Genomic DNA, 20735 nt, shown 5'->3' on the forward strand with positions numbered 1-20735 from the left:
ATGTGTGTACTCTAACCTTGAATGCTGGAGTTGTATCGTCTATCAGTTGCTTTTCTGTCTGAATTCAGGGGATCAGGACTCTGAGCGCTACTTCTTTCCAAGTACCACACATTAATTGAAAATTGCCACATTTGATAACTGACAATCTGATTTTGCTTGAGTTTTTAATTATATACTACAGTGTTGTCAGTCCTGCAAAGTTCTTTAAAAAAATATATAATTCTTTCTGGGTTAGGTGTATTTCGAGCTTGGTAAATCAAGACAGCTTAGAAGAAAAGCACCATTTAAAAAAAAAAGTCAGGTTTGAAAGGTAGAGCAGATTTTTTTGTGTATAATCTGAGGAATGTGTTCCAGGTAAATGGATATTACAGTTTTAAGGTTATTTAAAATAATAGTACTATAAATATTTTTAGAATTTATGGCAAGTTCTTTATTCTAAAATGTTTTTGTTTTCATTTAGCTGGAAGAAACTAATAACACATTAACCAAAGATGTTGATTTAATAACAAAGGAAAATTCAGAGATCAGTGAAAAAATTAAGAAACAGGAGGAAGGTATGTCATTTTGGAGTTTTGATTCTTTTCTAAGGAAGCACAATTGAATTTGAAGCACACGTAGCAGAATGGAAATGGGAAAAGACTTTCTGTTTATCTTCCCTATTATTTTGGGCTTGATGAAAAGGAATATAATTTTGTTTAATTAAATCATTCATTTAATCTGGAAAATACATCTTTGCTGTAAATTGCACCCATTTTTAAAAAGGGTAGAAAGGAGGTCCCTAGGAACTACTGACCTGTCAGTCTCACCTCTGTGCCTGGGAAGATCATGGAGCAGATCCTCCTAGAAGCTATGCTAAGGCACATGGAGGACAGGGAGGCGATTTGAGACAGCCAGCGTGGCTTCCCCAAGGGCAAGTCCCACCTGACCAACCTAGTGGCCTTCTGCAATGGAGTGACTACCTCAGTGTATAAGGGAAGAGCTACAGATGTCGTCTGTCTGGACTTCTGTAAGGCCTTTGACATGGTCCCCCGCAACATCCTTCTCTCTAAATTGGAGAGATACAAATTTGATGGGTGGACTGTTCAGTGGAGGAGGAATTAGCTGGATGGTTGCATCCAGGGGTAGTGGTCAATGGCTCCAGCTGGATGTCCAGATGGAGATTGTGACAAGTGGTATTCCTCCAAGGTCCATACTGGGACCAGTACTGTTTAATATCTTCATCAATGGCATAGACGGTGGGATCAAGCGCACCCTCAGCAAGTTCACAGGTGACACCAAGTTGAGTGGTGCAGTTGACATGCCTGAGGGACAGGATGCCATCCAGGGAGACCTGGACAAGCTTAAGAGGTGGGTCCATGTGAACCTTGTGAGGTTCAAGAAGGCCAAGAGCAAGGTCCTCCACATGATTCGGGTCAGTTTCTGGTATTAATACAGGCTGGGAAATGAAGGGATTGAGAGCAGCCCTGTGGAGAAGGACTTGGGGGTACTGATGGATGAAAACCTGGACATGAAGCAGCAAGGTGCGCTTACAGCCCAGAAGGCCAACCTTATCCTGGGCTGCATTGACAGAAGCGTGGCCAGCAGGTCAAGGGAGGTGACTCTCCCCCTCTACTCTGTGCTGGTGAGACCCAACCTGGAGTGCTGTGTCCAGCTCTGGAACAACCCTCAGCTCAAGGAAAAACATGGACCTGTTGGAATGGGTCCAGAGGAGGGGCATGAAGTTGATCAGAGAGATGGAACACCTCCTAGGAAGAAAGTCTGAAAGAGCTGGGGTTGTTCAGCCTGGAGAAGAGAAGGCTTCAGGGAGACCTTATTGCAGCCTTTCATTACTTAAAGGGGACTTATAAGAAAGATGAGGGCAAACATTTTTGCAGGGTCTGTTGTGATGGGACAAGAGGTAATGGTTTTAAGCTAAAAGTGGATAGAGTCAGACTAGGTATTGGGAAGAATTTTTTTTACAGTGATGATGGTGAAATACTAGAACAGGTTCCCCAGAGTGGTGGTATATGCCCCATATCAAGGTCAGGGGCTCTGAGCAACCTGATCGAGTTGAAGCTGTCCCTGCTTTTTGCAGGTAGGTTGAACTAGATGACCTTTAAAGGTGCCTTTCAACCCAAACTATTCTGTAATTCCAAATTGCCATTCTTTCTATTGTATTGCTTCCATTTCCATGCACTGCCTTTATTGCTGAAAACAACTAAAACCCTCAGGCGTAGCAGGTAGGAAAAAAGTGAGTTTCTGCTCACACTCCTTCCTCAGCTCTTAAAATAAACTAGCACTAACTTCCTGCAGGAGTAGTCAGGAATGCCAGCTATGCCCTTGTGTGCATGGAATTTATTAACAAAAATTATTTTGCTCATTTCATATTGCACACAGTGTATTTATTAAAGTTTCTTTTCCCTATCTCCAGTATTTACAGTAAAGCAGTATTATTTCAATTTCTTCAAGATCTCGCTTAGACTCAGAATCTTAAGTTGTGATCATACGCCTATCAGTGGATTGTTCTATTTACATGCATTCTGACTGTATGGGAAGTCACGGTTATTCAGTTTACTCCCATGGTTTTGCATTTGGGAAGCATTAGAAAATTGGAATACATGCTTTAATATCTGTTGGCTATGAGAGTAAAGGCCTTATTACTTATGTTGCCAGTTTTGTTGCCGACGCTACACAGGCGGTAAGGCATACTAAAACATTTTCCCTTAGTTCTGCATTTCTGTAGTAGCAGGGATTGGTGAGCAAGCAGTTTTCAGTATTTTGTAGTTTATGGAGTTTGTTACTTTTAAAGTACTTGAATAACTGTTTGCGGTTTTGGTGGAGAAATCCTTACCAGTGAAATGCATACTTGTAGAGACTTTGGGAGCGAACCAGCAGACTGGAGGTGTGATAGAAAGATTGCTAGAATTGAGTAACTGGGGGTGAGTGTGTGTGTGACAGAGTCATTCCTTGTAAGCCTTTTTCCCCATGTTCTGTTTATGCCTGATTTGAGAATCTGTACTGAATATGTGTCTGGTCATATCAGTCTTATTCTATGTGGGTACTGACTTAGTGCAGAAACACTTGTGGTAGCACACACACAAAAGGAAGTGGGGCAAAAAACTTAGTCATCACCAGAAAACAAAAATATGTATGCTGGCTTTGGTATTTCATCTTGGTGCCTTTGTGATATATCCTCCTGGTAATTTTCTATCATTATAGTAGTGTTAAACTGGTAACCTTTGTCATTGCAAACTGTTTTGAGCATTAAGTGACACAACAGGAAACTGGAGGAAAAAAATGATGCAATTGTAGAAGTGATTAAGCTTAGAAATAGTTACCTTGTCCTATAATACTTCAAAGTTGAATATTATTTTAACAGAATATGAAATTAAAAAAGAGGAGGAAATCAATAATATTAGAATGCATTATGAGAAGAGCATTAACACTGAAAGAACTCTGAAGACACAGGTATGACTTATGCAATTTAATAACAATAATTACGTTGCATTTCAGATACATTTTCAGTTCATTATTTATGTGGCTAACTTAGTGCCTTTAAGATTATGTTTATATTAAACATGATGTATAATATGCCTTGTTGATATTTACAGTTGACAGAATGAATTTTTATGCTGTGTACTTTTCAGTATTACTTCTGTTGTGAGTAAGGGCCATTTATGCTGGTGAATATTTTTTTTGATTGAATTCTGTAACTAGAGGAACTTAGAAGTTTTCTGTGAAACATGCTTGCATATATAATTTTTCTTGCTGGTTTTCCTTTTTTTAACAGGCTGTCAACAAACTGGCTGAGATAATGAATCGGAAAGATTTTAAAATAGACAGAAAGAAAGCTAACATGCAAGATTTGAGGAAGAAGGAGAAGGAAAACCGAAAGCTCCAATTAGAACTTAATCAAGAAAAAGAGAAATTCAATCAGATGGTAGTGAAATACCAAAAGGAGCTCAACGAAATGCAAGCGGTAAAATAATCTTAATTTTTTTGCCACATTGTGGAATTTTCTCTGCAGGAAAAACGTATAGCTCATAATCTACTTGAAAAAATTACAACCTCTGTTTCAGATGTTCTAGGCTACAGAATTTTAGTGAGGTAGAGAACTCAACAAGTGTGCAGCTCTGCTTGTTCTCATTCATTTCGCCTTTCTAAATTCTTAACTGTGGAAGTCACCAATATATTATGAAGGCTAAAAAACTGAACACTGTTTATGCAGTTTGTTTCACTGGTAGGTGGTCTCCTTTGCAAAACTAATCGTACTTTAGTAGATTAATTATACTGGTTTGTACTTCCTGGATCTTTGTTATTTAACTTTGTTTCCAAGGCTGGATGAACACTTCTACTGTAATCACTTTTGCTAATGCTATCAAAAGTATCTAGCGATATTAAAAAAAAAAATAGTGAGTTTTGTTTTCAGAATACTTTGTTGCCATATTTTTGGTATCACAGTAATTGTGCATGTGTATGTAAATACAGCAACTAGCAGAAGAATCTACATACAGGAATGAGCTCCAGATGCAGCTGGATAGTAAAGAGAGTGACATAGAACAACTACGAAGGAAAATTTTGGACCTCCAGCAAGGAATGGATTCTACCAGCGTTGCTAGTCTCCAGCCAGATGAAACGGATGGAAATCTGTCAGGTAAGAGAAAAGCATATTAGAACTACTTGATTTTGTGCATAGATATAGTTTTGGAAGATATTATTTCAAACAAGTTACTACCTTTTGAAATCTTCTGGCTGTCTCTGTCTATATCACATTTCCACTTTTTGCTTTGTTTTGGTTTGGTTTTATCTGAGCTTAGCTGCCTATATATAAGTCTTAATTTTTTCTCACATCACTTCTCCCACTGTATGGCTTGGCATTAGCATAATTTTTATCCGCTTTCACTGAGAGAGTACCCTTATATCTGCTGCTGCTCTTTGAACAATGAATACTATGTGCTGTATCCAGTGAACAGAATACACTTCCAGAACATAGTGATTGTCTTTTTTATCTTGAATGCAAAAATTGCCTTGGTCTTGTCTGTTACTACAGTCATGTGCCACCTTTATGACAAGTGGCAATAATTGCCAATGTGAAAAATAATTGTAGGAATTTCCATAATGCATTTATAGTTTGTGTGGTACTCCAATTTAGCAGATCAAAATAAGAATAATTAATATGGTGCAGTTAGCCATTTCCATGTAGTGTGAGTTCCAGGCACTATATAATTTGAGACCCACTGTTACACTGTTTAGTGATTTTTTCCCCTCCCCAATGACTGAAAAGCATAATCAGTTAGTACTTTCTCATGATCTATTTCTATATCTTTAGATACAGCAAAAAGCAATTAGTGGTAATAAGCTGTGTTTGACAATTTCCTTCTGTTGGAGCTAGGTTTATTTTTTTTGTAGAGTTAAGCAATTTTTATAGTTCATCATGAAATTCTTAGTAAATGCTTGTCTTACACATATACAGTTTCATTTGTATTGTAGAAAAATATATTCAAACATATGGAAATAGAATACTATTTTGGATATTTTAAGACTTCAGTGGATGAGTAATCAGATAAAAGTAAATAGAATCTTTTTAGGTGTCTCTTTTCCTGTTAATGCACTTCATGCTGCTCAGATTGGCACTTCCTAGAGTTTTTCCAGGGGTCTTAGAGTGATTGAAATTTCAGGTAGATTATGAGACTTCGTATATCTATTTATGTAGTTATTCCTTTTGGTGTCTATTTTTATGTCCTGTCTTCTTCTAGTGTATTTTTAGGTTTTCATTTTCGGTTAATATTTAAAAGAATTCTGTTCTAAAATAGATTTTCATTCATATAGTGATAGTCTATTCTTACAACTTCCATTCTGTCCAAGAAGCCTTTTGCACTGTGATCGGTAAAACCCTCAGGTAATTGCCATCTTGTGAAGTAAATGTCTGCTTCTTTCGAAAACATCTTCTGGGTCACACTTCCATCGAAACTCAGTATTGAGAATTCTTAGACCTATTAGATTGGTGAAGGAACATTTTTTTCCTTAGCTGTCACCTGCTAGGAGCTCCCTCTGATATTTCTGATCTCAGGAATTTTTCTCTTAGATTCTGGTTCTCAGTGTATTCCATTTAACTGGGGTAAAAAAGAAATCAGAGAGGTTTTACTTACTAAAGGTTGGGGGGGTTTATCCCCTCAAATTAATATTTGGAATCAAGCCTTATGTTTGATAGTGTCTCCTAAATGAAGAACGCTCTGGTTCATAATATTTTATTGAAAACTTCCGAACTCTTGTAAATTAAGAGTTTAAACTTTTCTACAGGAAAACAGACCAGATTTATTCTACATAAAAGGGTAGTTTTGAGCTTCCTCACTTTCCTTCTCAGACATTTTCAGCATAATGACTGTTGCATATTGCACTGAAAACACCCAGTGCTTCCATCTGGGCATAGGCACCTTCCTGTTTTCTTCTTAACTGCGATAGTGTGTCAATATGATCCTGTTGTCTCTTAGATCTTGGCAAGACTGTAGGAGTAAGCACTTTTTGTCTGCCTCATTAAGGTACGTTATTTTCAGTTTTGCCTCTGGAGACGTGTTGGGAGGCTTCTGGCTGTATGACCTGCCACTTGAATATTGGGGCAGAAAGTTCAGTATGTGCAAGATCTTTTCAAGTCAGCTGTAACTCTTCCATACTCATGACCCCTCTGTTTCTTTTTTACTAGCCTTTCATTTCTCTTCTCTTTTTTTTTTTGCCCTTATCGCTATACATGCCTCTGATTTTTACTGCAGTTGTGCTGCTGGTGTTGCTGTCATACAGGTAGGACTCCTAATACATATTATTAGGACTTATCTAGATTTAGATCATGTCCCTACATGCTGCTTTTTGTGTTGGTTTTTTTTTTTTTTTTGAGTGATGCTCTGTGTTGATCAGGATCTGAATAAGAAGCAATTTAGGTAATTAAAAGAGATTAAGTGACATTAGTATAGTCAGATTTCACACATTTGTCAAAGAGCCAAGTAGAGGGCAAAGGAGTGCACTAGCATTATAAGGAGGAAAAAAAAAAAGCCAATCTTCAAAGTAGAAATACCCTATGCCCCAGAAAGAGGAAATTATGCAGCGTGTAGGTATTTTTCTGTGAACCAAGTAATTAGTCTTCAAAACAAGGTGGCATACCACAGCAGTTAATTTGCTACAATTTAGTTATATGAAGTTGTTTGTCTTCAAATGCGTGCCAAGTTCTCATCATTTCTGTAGCCCAAGCATAGACATTCCTTCAGAGCACCCTGAATAGTGTTTTGTTAATGAGATGGACCTGATGAGTAGTCAGTAGGATTCTCTAGGTGATACATTTGTTCTTAAGGCAAAGGCATTCCTTAAAAATATTTAAGACATATATATGGTAAAATTAGTAAATCAGTAATTATAGTATGATTTATTCAGTTTCCTGTCACAGTAAAAACATCACCAGGGAAAACTTAAACACAAAATAATGTAAACATATCTAAAGGAATGATTCCACAGTCTCAGTTCTGGTCCCGGGCAGTCTCTGGTTTAATTGAAAAAACACCTTGGTATGAAACAGTGTGATAGTAATGTTCGTGGAATTCCAGAGAGACCCTGGCTCTCAGGCATTGTCCACTGTCATCCTGCATGGCAGAGAGGTTCAGGCTATGGGGTGGTATCTTGTATAATCAAGGAGCTTAGTTTACCAGTGACCAGAGAGGCTACAAGAGTAGAATTCATTATTTATGGGAAGAGCATGTTGCAAAATTTTTGATTCAGAAGGCTTTGCACTCTTTGAATAAACTCAAGGTAATACTGAAATGAATTCCTAATACTCAGAAAATTTTAAGGTAAAATTTTCTGTATTTGGAGGTAGATCCAGAGAAATCGCGTGGTAACACCTTACAGCTGCATCTCAGCTGGAGGTGGTTTCTGTCTCTTGTTGAACTAAACACCCCCCTCAAGTTCTGGCAGCTCCCAGGGCAACTTTCATTCTCCGAAGGTAGGGATTGGCTCATTTAGACAATCCAGGCTAATCTCGGGCTTTTGCTTCACCAGATGGGAAAGAGCATAATGTAGAGGAAGGTTTTCCTTGTATTTAGTTTTAGCCGATTTTTGTAACTCTTACTGCTGATTATTGGTTCAGATAGCAGCTATGTCTCAGTTCATGTCTCCAATGTTTAAATAGAGTCCTTGCTGAAACAGCTGAAGTATTTGCTTTTTAATGATGCTTTTGGAATGCCTCTTCCTCCTGGCTGGACTTAGGAAGTCTTAATACTTACATGATTATAAACAGGTTTCTTTTTGTCAAGACAAAATGCATTTAGGAACTTAAGATTTTTTTTCCTAAGTGCTATATCTTTTCATCTGATTGGCAAGATAAATAAAGCAATTGAGCTGTCCTAAAGGTTTAAATGCAGCACATAATATTTTACACCATATGTTATATATTATCTTTACACAAAGATAAGGTGGAATAATAAAACATGGACCATTTAAGCCAACAGTTGGTTTTTTTAATATGGGACTTTCAGAAATACCTGCAAGTAGCCATCACCTGAATATACCTCCAAGCATAGATCCAGCCAGCAATCTTTGGTGAGAGCCACATGAATTATAGTAAGACAATCTGAGAAAGGAAAGATTCAAAGGGGAAGGGGTGGACTGGAAAGAATTAGCAAGATAGTATCTCAAGGGTTTTTGTTACTGTGGAAGAGTCTGAGGAGTAGGAGGCATTCTTGAACGTTAGAAAGAGGTGCTCTGCTGCTCATGAAGGTGCCTGTATTACTTCGCTCCTAAACAGCAAAAAGTCTTACAGTCAGTACAGTCATGGTTGTCTAGTGTGATTTTGTTGAAGACTTACTCTTAGAACTCAACATTTATCACACTGAATCACAATGAATTCTGGCAATATGAATAATAACCATGAAGATGTTTAGAATGCAAATCCACATTTTAATATATATTCAGAGATAATTATAAGTTCTGTAGCATTTATGGAATTCTTTTGTCATATTCTACTCGGGTCCAACTAGCCATCAGATATTTTTGAGGCCTGTCTTGGATTTTCTGCATTGGAAATATGAAGTATCAATTCTAGGATTTTTTCCAAAATAAAGGAAGTTGTCAGGCAATAGTTTTGAGCCTATTTTTAAAGACAGGAATGGAAGATTCTTTTTCATACTCTAGATAGCCCATATTTTCTTAATTACTTAATCAGAACACTCATAAATATTATTATTCTCTATCAAATATTTGTGAAATGGCCAGACAAGCATTTGCAGTTGTACTAGCTAACTCTGTCAAGGGAAATTAAAATACACTATAAATATTACTTGACACAAACCTTTGTGGCAAGGTTAGAATGAAAGGGCTCATCTACCCTTTCAAGAGTACATTTGGTTCCAGACAAATGTTAGCTTTGTTGAAAGGAGTGCATTCAGAAAGTGTTATTTTCAACTGCGTGATGTTATTCACAGCTCAGAAATCATCTCTCATGCAAATAGAATTTGGTCACTAAAATAGATTTATAGTAGACAGAAGAGAATGTCATCTGATTCGTTTGTAACAGCTTATCCAGCTTCTACTTTAAAGTTTTTTTCAGAATGTGCTGAAATAGAAACGAGTTTAGAAAAACACCTACCTACACTGTCCCTGATGCATCTTTTAAAATTTATCATTAATAAATCTTTCCAGATTTTCATATGTCACGATTTCCATAGATGCCTACTTACTCCTTTCAAATCACAATTTGTCCATACAGTATTGCTTTTGAATTCCAGTTGTCCATACCATGTTCTTCATTATCAATTAATCACTTTATTTTGCAATGGAGGACTTGAGATTTAGGTTTTTTCTAAAATTTCTAAAAATGGAAGAATCTTTTCATGATGTAAAAACTAATGGAAGTATTCAAAACAAGATAAGCATTATCTGTGATGCCTGCAGACATGAAGGAAGTACGCTTCTTTTTCCAAAGCTACTGAATATCAAAAATTGAGGAGGGGTCTGGGGGGAGAACCCACACCCCACTGATTTCTTGTACAGATACGACAGGCAGGGAAATACACATTTCCTTAATTTTTTCCAGGAAATTTTCTTACTGGAATGAGTTCTGCTAACATGCCTTTCTTCCAATTAGAATTTGAGTAGTTCACTGGTCCACCAATATTTTGAATTCTGTTTGGAGAAATGTTAGGAAACGATTCTATATTTTTAAGTGTAGTCCACTTCTAAGTATGGTGTGTTGTAAGGCTAACGTGGGAAGGGAGGGGGTTTTACGCCTGATTTCAATGCCTGCTGCAAGGCTAGGCTGTCAGTCTCGTTGCAATTTCATGGAACAAATATATGGACAGTATCTTTTACATATTTGAATGTATTTTCAGAGTTTGCTGAGGTACACCTCATACAGAACTATCCCTGAAGGATAACAGGGACCAGTAGCTCCTTCTTACAAATACATTTGTGGAGAATGTTTCAACAAATTTTAACTTAATGTTTTTGAAATTTTCAGTGCTGCCAGTTAAATTTATTGTAAAGAATGCATACGTTAGCTATCGGCTATATTTCTGTACTCTGACCTTTTTTCTATAAACACATTTTTATGATCGTTTTAAAAAAAACTCAGATTTTTCTCAATTGTGAAATAAATTTCTAATGATGGAATGAAATTTTGATTACTTCATTCTCACATTTACAAAATTGTGAGACTTTGTACTGTGTCAAATTAACGGAATCACAATAGCTTCTCGCTGCTTTTACCTCACTTCTTAATTTAAAAAATGCCTATCAAACCCAAGTATCAGTTATCTGGAGGGGGTTTTAAAATCTATAATCCACGTTAGGCAGAATGCTGTCTTTGTTGTGACGCTTCTTTGTATCATTGTTAAATTATTTCTGTAGTTTCATATTAGGAAAATACTTTATTACATTACTCTTTCAAAAACTGTCCACTGAAAATTTAAATAAAATGCTTGTCTCTTATTCTTTATATCTAGTTGATTCTTCCTGCATTCCTTATTTATTTAACTCCTATGCTTATCTTCTGTGAGTAATGGGACATCTGTATAGCTTTGCTTGCTCTTGTGCGCTCTCCTTTTTTTGTTCCCCTTGGAAAATGTGGATCTGGTTTGTTTTACTTGCTGCATCTTTCTGCCGAGTATTTTTGTTTAGCCCCGCTGAATATTAAATTATGTTTATATTGAGAATCTCTTAATCATCTTCCGTTTAAGCTGTAACACATTTTCAAAGCAAAGTCTTTCCTGCCTGGCTCTTTGCAAACTATTTACATACAGTGTTAGATGTTGGCATCAAGGAAAGCAGTTTCACTGTATTTTGTGGTAACTGTATAATCAAATGTTAGCTTGTGATGAAGCATGAAGTAAATACTTATATCTACTTTTTACTTAGCTGTGCTTTTTATTTTGCTTTGCTGAACAGGTAATGGCCTATTACTGCATGTAGTATATTTTCCTTTCTAGTAATAGTTTGCTTTTGTGCTATTCTGCTTAAATTATTATAAATACATGAAATTATTTAATATGCATTTTTTTTAAACCAGAATCAAGACTTGAAGGTTGGCTTTCAATACCAAACAAAGGAAATATAAAGCGGCATGGCTGGAAGAAACAGGTACAAATGGATGGGGTTTTTTTTTCTTCTTCAACTCCCTTGAAAAGTTTTTTAGGCGTATGGTGGATTGGTTTTACAGCTCACATTTAAGGAGCAAACAAAACAATTAAAACAATTTAGTGTGTATACGTTATTTTAATGAAGAAAAAAAAAATCCCAACAAGAAAATTCAAGTTCAGCATGCAATCTGTAGTAATAACATTGTGCAAATTCATGACAGGCCGGTGAGGAAATGCTTTACAATGGGCATCGTGGAACTATTCAAAATTTTGTTTCTCCTTTGAGTAAGCTTCTTTATAATCCTGCTGGTGAAAAATAAGCTCTTTGTGCAACTTGACAGCAGAGAGTAGGGAATACCACACCTAAATGTTCTGAAGGCCGTGGAAGAGTGTATCATACCAACTTGCCACACATGGTTTTCAAGGACACTGCCATGTCCCTTACTTTTAAAATGGTCAGTCTCTCTTGAAAAGAAACAGAACAGAAACAGAAACACCCACTCCTAAACAAAGCAGTATTGTTTTGCCTCTGCAGAGGTTATGATCTAGTTCTTTGAAGCTTCAGATGTTCAAAGTGGGGTGCCTGTAAGCTTAGAACCAGTTTCTGATTGTTTTCTAGCTTTCCAGTTTCTCTCTTTGAACATCTTTTAATATAACAAGTTGGAAAAGTGAACATGGTCACTAGAATTTTTTAAATTTTGCAAGCAATTCATATGAAATAGTTTATTTCCCTGCATCTTCCTTCCTTACATTCAAAGACCAGTATTGGAAATTATTCAGTTTGTTCATGACACTTTCAAGTTAACTGTCTGATTTCTGCTGAAAAGTCCTTCTCAGAGGCTGTTGTTCATGTTCACATTCTACAAGTGTTAGAAGTGGTTCCTACAAAATTTAAAGGAGGATTTAGTTCCTCTCAAAGAAGCACGGAAGTGTTTGTTTTGAGCTGTTAGCTGCTGAAGTCCTTTGATTCCAGTTGGCTAACATGACCTACTTCATATAGTTGGGAGTGTTTTGAGTTCCAGACCTGCCTATTTTTACATCAGTACCAGACCTTCTTGGTGATGTGGCTGTAAGTTAACACAGCCACCTATTCTAGCTTGCAGAGATTGAGTGTTAAGCTCTGTCGTATTTCAGCTGATGGCTGCTTAGAGTATTCTCCCAGACTCTCACATGAGTTTCAATGCGGCACTTGTTTGCATTGCATATGTTTGCTTCCCACAATTTGGAACCTCAGGTTTGCTATAGATACCTCAAATGCTTTTCAGTTGGTTTCTTGTCTCTTTGCATTTCACTTTGTCTCCCTGTTAGCAGAACTGCAGGAAATGAAGCATTGGAACAGGCTGCCCAGGGGTGTGGTGGAATTACCAACCCTGGAATGTCAAAAGACATGTAGATATGGTGCTTAGAGGCATGGTTTAGTGGTGGACTTGGCAGTCCTGTGTTAACAGTTTGACTTGACGATCTTAAAGGTTATTTCCAACCTAAATGATCCTGTGATTCTATGTTTCTATGAAATCTACAGGACAGGGTTAAGGACATTCTTCATGCCGTATTTGAGTCAAATGCCAGTAGTGTTTGGGTGTTCATGAAACACACCTATCTGTAAATCTATTCTACAACTTGTTCTGTTTGACAGCTAAGGCTGCTTGATTCCTCTTGTTCTGGAGGTGATTCTCCAGGTTGCTGTCAGACTTCTGGCAGTGTCCATGAACAGAAGTGACTGTGCCTAGGCACAAGTCATGTAGCTTTATTCTGCTCTGGATTATCTAAAATACTGCATCATTTTCCTGTCAGAATATCTCCAGCAACCTTTTCTACTTGTCTTCTAGAAATGGAGATGATTCTTGCATCCTCTGATGATTAAAATTTTAAACTTCTGATAAACGTAGCTTCTCCAGTGAAAGACTGTATTTGGGCTTCTTTAGGCATGCCCAGTATAGGCATACTTAGTTTAGTTCCCTCAAGGTATTTTAGGCAGTTACTCCATTCATACTTTCCTAGTTTGAATAATAGTTTTTGCACTTTGAAGGAATTCGAAGTATAGATGGATGCCTCTGTCATAAAATGACTCATGCTGGTAAGATTCCTTAACCTAGCTGTCGTTGAAACCAGTGAGGCACAGTAGTGAGGGGCCATGTTGACTTACATGTATTCTGTTGGCTGAACTGTACCGTATCTGAAACAAGCTGGCTTGTAGTCAGCCTCCTCAGGTGCTTCTGTTCAGATTCTCGTGCGCTTTCAGTTTGGTGTTTGTGGGAGATATGCAACCTCAAATACAGGCATGCCCGGATTAACTTAAAGGCAAGGCAAAATTGCGTTAGCAGTGCCATTGGATTGATGCCGGAGTTGTTATAACTTGAGCTGCTGCGTTTCTCACTCAGATGTCAGTAGCACTGATGGTTTTACCCCATGCCCTCCAAGTCATTTAGCTTAAGTTAGAAAGGGGTGAGTGTGGAAAATCATTTGAGAATAAACACTTGAGTTATACCTCAAGTTAACACTAATGTGGGTTAGCTGTATTTTTATCTGGAACTTCATTTCATCCCAAGGGGAGCTGATCAAATACCCTTCAAAAAGCACTATAGAACAGAACTGTCAGAAGATCTTTGGATGTGCACGACAGGATTTTGAGGCTTTTGTACATAACTTTTTTTTGGTGAGGTTAAATTGTTCTTTCACCAAGACTTGTATACAGTGTGATAACTGAATTCCATTGCAGTTAGAATTTGCATTTGTTACAGTAGTCATATTAAGGCCCAGCTCTTGCCTGTGAAGGGCAGAAGTGCAGGCTTCAAAGACAAAGGCAGCATTAGCTTTCTGTTGAGTTAGATCAAAGGAATTCAAGCACAGACTCTTTCTTCAGTGGGGAAAGTAGCAAGAGGCTCGCACTATTATAGCTTAGTACCTGGTACTTCAAGTTGATCAGGCTTTCTATTTAAGAGTCCTGACTGAGGAGCTGAAAGCCCCTTTTAGTCCGGGGGAGGGGGGGGGGGGGGGGGGAACATCCCTTGTGGCTTTTTTAGACTAGTTTCAGTAATTGAGATGCAACTTGCAGAATGCATTTTTAAAAGACTGTTCTGTAAACTTGTTAAGGTAACTTTCATATTCAGGTTCTGACTTAGTCCAGTGTAATGAGGAGGTTCAGCCTCCTCTGGCAGGAGGAGTAGACACCATTTACTTAAATTGTCAGTATCTGCATCATGCAGAAACCCATTCAATTACCTACCAGTAATTCAAGATGAACTGTTTGTGTAGTCACTCTTGCTTTTCTGTCGTTTCACCTGCTTCAGGGTCATATTATACCTGAATCTGGAGCTCACTATAGACAGAGCAGCCAGTCTGCCTCTTTTTAATCCTCTTGAGTACCTCATACCTTTTAATACATTGTTGCTAAAACATTTGAAACTGCAGGGGAGGGAACTGCCACAGCTGTCATTGAGTTTATGCCTATGGACAGTTTCAGCAAAGACAGCGAACTGGCAGCTCCCAGTGAAGAGCAACAGGCAGCAAATTCTACAGGCTTGAACTCACCAGGAAGCACTTATGTTAGAGGTGTTTCATCTTAACTGGCCTTTGGGTTACAAAACTTTTTTGTGAGCAATTTGCTTTGTTTTTCCTGTCATGAAGAAATGTTTATAATTCTATGTGATTGTGAGCAGCACTGAAAGGGTGTCAGTTCTTTAGGTTGAGCACAGCATCCTTGGGCTTCTCAGGGTGGGGGCGCAGACACTGCAGGCATACTCAGCATTTGGGAGTTCTCTTGAAACTGGTCCTGCAGTCCACTCCTGCTTGAAAACTCACTGCCTTCCTGGTAGCTCTTGCTTATTCCCCAGAACTCCGTGCATTCTGAAGTACTCAACTTTTTCAGTGGTACAGGATAGGTGTAATATATTAATATGCAGATTTGGAGCAAGAACTTTGAGAACACTCAGAAAAAAATAATCAACATATTACTAAATGTTTCTGTTCTTTAACATCTTTACCACTCTGGATGAAACTGTGTGGTTTGACCTTTAAAGTGACATGTAGCAAAAGAATGTCCATTTCTTTTATCCTCCTCTGCAAACCTTTCCCTTACTGTCTCGGTGTATTCCTAGATTTGGAATGTATACCAGACCTCTGTTTCTGCTGATCATTTTGGCTGTTTATTTTACCAGTCCATTAAATTAGAAGTGTAGGAAATAGCTGGAGCTGTGAGAATCTCTTTAGCCTACCAGTAGTTTGGTGCAAAGTACTACTGAGTCCTGCAGGTCTTTATAACTAGAGTTGTTGTTTACAACTTCAACAATAAGTGCTAGATTCTGCGCTCCAGAAGTTCTCAGTGATACAGTAATTTTTGGAGTAACATAAATTTCAGTTGCTACTTGCATAAGTTTCTGTACAGATAGATTTCCAGAGTCATCATAAGCATTTTGGGGGTACAGTGACAATGAACAGTCACTGCAGCTGTAGCATTGCACAGCTGTCAGTAGTATAGCTGTCTGTGTGATCATTTCAGTATCTTCTGATACTAGTTTAAAAGCCTTAATTTACTCAGGTTTTTTATGTGCATATGGCAGTACAGTAGGATAAATGTTGCTTTTGTAAATGGTATCTTAACTTGGTTTTACCCTTTCTTTCCCCAGTATGTGGTGGTGAGCAGTAAAAAGATACTGTTCTACAATGATGAAAAGGACAAGGACCAGTCTAATCCATCCATGGTACTAGATATAGAGTAAGTAAAGTTACTGGTAGTTTTGGATACAAATTGGCAAAGGAGTATTTTGTGTGAGAAAACTGATAACATATCTAGAAGCTTGGAATCAACATTCCATAAAAAAATTTTAATTTCCCATACTAGTGGGAAAATGCCTGTTTATCTGTATTTCAGGGTGCTGATAAGATACTACTTTTTCTTTGTCCTACTGTTGCTAAATGTTACAGAAAAAGTTAAATACACAATAAAGTGCCACTGTCTGTAGTCAGTGGTCTGAATTTACAGAAATGAAGAGCTTCATCTTGTTATGACAGACAGGGGTCAGAGATAGTGGAACCTACCTATCTCTTTTCATGATTCAGTGTAATGACTGTTTTTTTTCCAGTTGCTTCAACAGCTGCTTTCTAAAGAAGGGCATGATAGTTAGGGAACTGGCTGTCTGATTTTAGGTCTCATCCCCTTGCTTCATACCTTTTTCTCGCTGTCCGAGGAAGGGTCAGTGTTGATAAAGCCCAAAGCATTTCTAACTTCTCCAGATGGTTTCTGTTTAGAGTGACAAAGTAAATGGTCATCCCTTTACACTGGTTATACATGAGGAAAATTGTGTCAAGTATCACTGAAGCCCATCACTGATATGTGACTTGAATGTGATGTTTGAACAGCTGATTGATATTATGGGACCTTATAGAGTAGTAATTGAGAAAAGGTTTCAAAATTCATGAATAGGTCTATCAGTGACTAACAAATAGTGGTCTGGAAGGAATCTCAAACTCAGGAAGTGCTTAAGCTGCCAATTGCTCGTAGCCAGGAAAAGAGTTATTTTCTCTTCAAGCTGTTTCTTACTCTCTTTACATAAACATCTGTTACGGCAACTGTTGAAAACAGTATGTTGAGATAGATGGACTTACAGTCTTGACCCAGTGTAAGATGATGTTTGTTCCAATTTTAAAAGCATTTTCAAAAGTTGGTGCCCCAGATTGCCTTTTGTGATGTTCTGGCATTGATTATTTACCAACTGATAATACGATTTAGTAAGAAAATCAGTGAGTAGTACTATACTTCATATGGTTATTTCCATCCAAGGTTATCAGTAAGCTTTTCTAGCAATAATCAGTTAGACTTCCCAGTCTTCTGAGGAAGAATTTGAAAGCCTTTTTCACAGGCAAATTGGCCATGATGGATCTTGAACCCATTGTAAGATAACCCTCTTGCCGTGCTATGAAATGATTTGGTCTTCCTTGGGTAGACAAGATCTTTGTAGTTTATGAATTAATTCCTAGAATCATATTGCAGCCTTGAAGTATATTGTATTGCTTGCATAAACATTATAAGACTTTCGAAGCACTTTGATAACTGTTTTAAAAACATACATAGCCTTTTAGCATTTTCTGATTCATGTTTCTTCTAATCTAGTAAACTGTTCCATGTCCGGCCTGTAACGCAAGGAGATGTATATAGAGCTGAAACAGAAGAAATTCCTAAAATATTCCAGGTAGTAAGAAGTGTATTCTCATTTCTATTTAACTCTCTTGAAAAAGTTTGGTGGCTTCTTTGAAAATTGTGTAAAAATATGTAGTACTTCAACAATAACACAGCAGTAATTCTTTTTCAGATTCTCTATGCTAATGAGGGGGAATGCAGGAAGGATTTGGAGGTAGAACCAGTACAGCCGACAGAGAAGACAAATTTTCTAAATCACAAAGGCCATGAATTTATTCCAACGTTATACCACTTCCCAGCCAACTGTGAGGCCTGTGCCAAACCTCTTTGGCATGTCTTTAAACCCCCTGCTGCCTTGGAATGTCGAAGATGCCATGTTAAGTGCCATAGAGACCACTTGGATAAAAAGGAGGAATTAATTGCACCATGCAAAGGTATACTCATGGTTTTTTGCATTCTGTATTCTTTGCATGGTTTAGCCAGACCTGCTGAACTACTGGAGGCAAACAAAAGCACTTCATTTTAAAAGTTTTCTAAACTCTTCAGTTTTATGATTTTAGATGTGAAAGATGCTATTAAAATAATAGAGTGCTAACACCACGTAGGAACAGGCAACTGTGGCAAGCCTCTGCAGGGAGGCCGTTGGTGGTGTAACTGATATGGCACTGCTGCGGACCCCGAAAGCTCAAGGGTCCCTAGAGGTTTGTGCCCATGTACTGAGCAGCTCCTTGGTTCCCAGACCATTCTCTGTGTACTTAATCATGGCCCACATCAGGGACAATGCAGAGGCCTCATGACCAAGCTGTGCCGAGACCTTGAAGAGTGGTTCTTCAGCTGCTTCACAGACTGGAGTAAAGATTTCCTCTCTGTGCGCCTGTGAAGTGGAGCATTTGGAGTATGTACTCTGGAACTCAGCCATAAGGCACCCAGACAACTTTCCAGCTTATTAACACTGCAATTAGTATAAGTTTTCTTATTACTTGAATATTAATGTTAGTTAATAAATATTAATTATTAATGTTAGACTCATGAATCTGAATGCAGAGTGACCAATACTAAAAGAAACTGTATTCATAATTTTCCCTGCTGTTTGTTGTCTTCCAGAAATATATAAACAAATGCAATACAACTATATGTATACATGCCATTGTTTTTTCCAGTGGCACACCTGGTATGTCATAATTCTATATTGTGATAACGAGTCCTAGTTTTCACAGAATCATCTCCCTTCTTTTACTTCTAGTGAGTTATGATGTAACTTCAGCAAGAGATATGCTGTTACTGGCATCTTGTCAAGATGAACAGAAGAAGTGGGTAACTCATTTAGTAAAGAAGATCCCGAAGACACCACCATCTACTTTTGTTCGTGCTTCTCCTAGAACTATGTCTACAAGATCCTCAGCAAATCAGTCATTCCGAAAAGTTGTTAAAAATACTTCTGGAAAAACTAGGTGAGAAATAAAATATCAAAGCTACAGATATTCTAAGCTAAAAAAAAAATATATATATATGTTTATAGATCCTATTTAATACGAAATTGTGAAATGATTCCATAGTTATGACTGTTGAACTGCTGATCTAAATCTCTGCTCAAATTCTGAAGGAGGGAACAGACAGAATTGTCCTGCTATTGTGGTAAATTTCTCTGTTCCTTGGGTTTGGAAAGGTACCATAGAGATGGCAGTGCCTGGCCTCCCAATGCATGTGAGGGAGCTGGTTGCATTTTTGCCTGTTTAAAGACAGGCATCAGTAGATAGATTAGCAGTGGCATTTAACTGTAAAGATGATCCACACAATCATTCATGGATTGCCTCATAGAGATTCTGTAAGCTAGAAGTCTTCTGCAAATGGGATTGAAATGAGAAACTTACAGGATCTCGGTCTGTTTTTAGGCCTTTTCTTTTGATGTGAGGCACCTTAAGTAGTAACTCCATTCAGTGTCTCAGTAGGGAGAGTCTTCCTAGGTTGGGCGGGCTGCCAAAAAAAATATCCTGCAAAACTTACTTGCATGAAGCGCAATAAAAGCAAACTTCTGCGTGTAAAGAGACACTGGGTATATCATGAAACATCCTCCTGCAGAGGTAAGCAGGGGACAAATCTTTGGTGCCCGATTTTCTTGTCCCCATAAGTAACTATAATTAATAGATTCAAGATATTTTCAGTGAAGGCCTTCAAGATAATCTCATCCAGGAAGATAACTTTAGGCCTCAAATACTTAGCTGTCAATATAAGAAACAGTGATGTTGTGGGCAGTATTGTGATAGAGATAATAATCAATGCAACAGCATGAGGAGAAGGGCATAGAAAGCATCTGTGACAAGCAGTTAAAAACACATAGCTGTGCTAGGCTACCTGGGGGAGAAGCCATATCCACAAACACTGAACAAAGTCTCAGTTTGCCAGTTACAGTTCAAATGGCTGGACATAACTGAATCATGAAGCTTTTTTACATTTTTCAACACTGCTGTTTAAGCAAGCCAAAGTAGTGAAACACAGGAACACTTCTGATTTGTGGGGAGATTTCCTGGGAAGTGGGCAATTTTTGCTTACAGACTTCACTGTAAAAACCTATTGAAAACAAGGGTGAGTACGGTGTAAAAGGACAGTGATAAACCTGAGTTATGAAGACTGACTGTAAAACCAGAGTTTGCTTACTAAATGGTAGCATCTTCAGTGTTGTACCAGATAAAGACAAATCAGTAATTGCTAATTTCAGGGGGGTTCAGTCATGTTTGTTATGTACTTGGGTGGTGTGTACTTATACAAGGGAGCTGTTTGTCTTGTCTACAAAATGTCAATTTCTCCCAACTTCCAAAAGCTTTTATAAAGCTTTGTAGTGTTTCCAAACCTATTTTTCCTTCAGTCCTCAATTTTCCAAGATTGACTGAAAATTGTTAGACGCCTCCATAGGCTTTAGCTAGATCTTTTAAGACTTCTGGATATAAATTACACCTGCTAATTTTAAAATAGGCATCATTAATAGCTGTTGTTTAACATCATCTTTATTT

The 20735-nt window shown here is 37.8% G+C and overlaps 1 protein-coding gene across 1 annotated transcript in view; it reads left to right on the forward strand.

The window, feature by feature from the left end:
* The window catches only part of ROCK1 (Rho associated coiled-coil containing protein kinase 1), a 93132-nt gene that overhangs the window by 66685 nt on the left and 5712 nt on the right, over nt 1–20735 (forward strand). Inside the window, exons 24-32 of the mRNA XM_056330147.1 lie at nt 461–554; nt 3359–3447; nt 3770–3958; nt 4468–4633; nt 11522–11592; nt 16217–16305; nt 17701–17779; nt 17900–18161; nt 18971–19178. Of these exons, the coding sequence (XP_056186122.1) occupies nt 461–554; nt 3359–3447; nt 3770–3958; nt 4468–4633; nt 11522–11592; nt 16217–16305; nt 17701–17779; nt 17900–18161; nt 18971–19178 (1247 nt within the window). The remainder of the gene's footprint in view (nt 1–460; nt 555–3358; nt 3448–3769; nt 3959–4467; nt 4634–11521; nt 11593–16216; nt 16306–17700; nt 17780–17899; nt 18162–18970; nt 19179–20735) is intronic.

This window comes from Falco biarmicus, chromosome 3 (assembly GCF_023638135.1).
Source record: "Falco biarmicus isolate bFalBia1 chromosome 3, bFalBia1.pri, whole genome shotgun sequence".
NCBI lineage: Eukaryota > Metazoa > Chordata > Aves > Falconiformes > Falconidae > Falco > Falco biarmicus.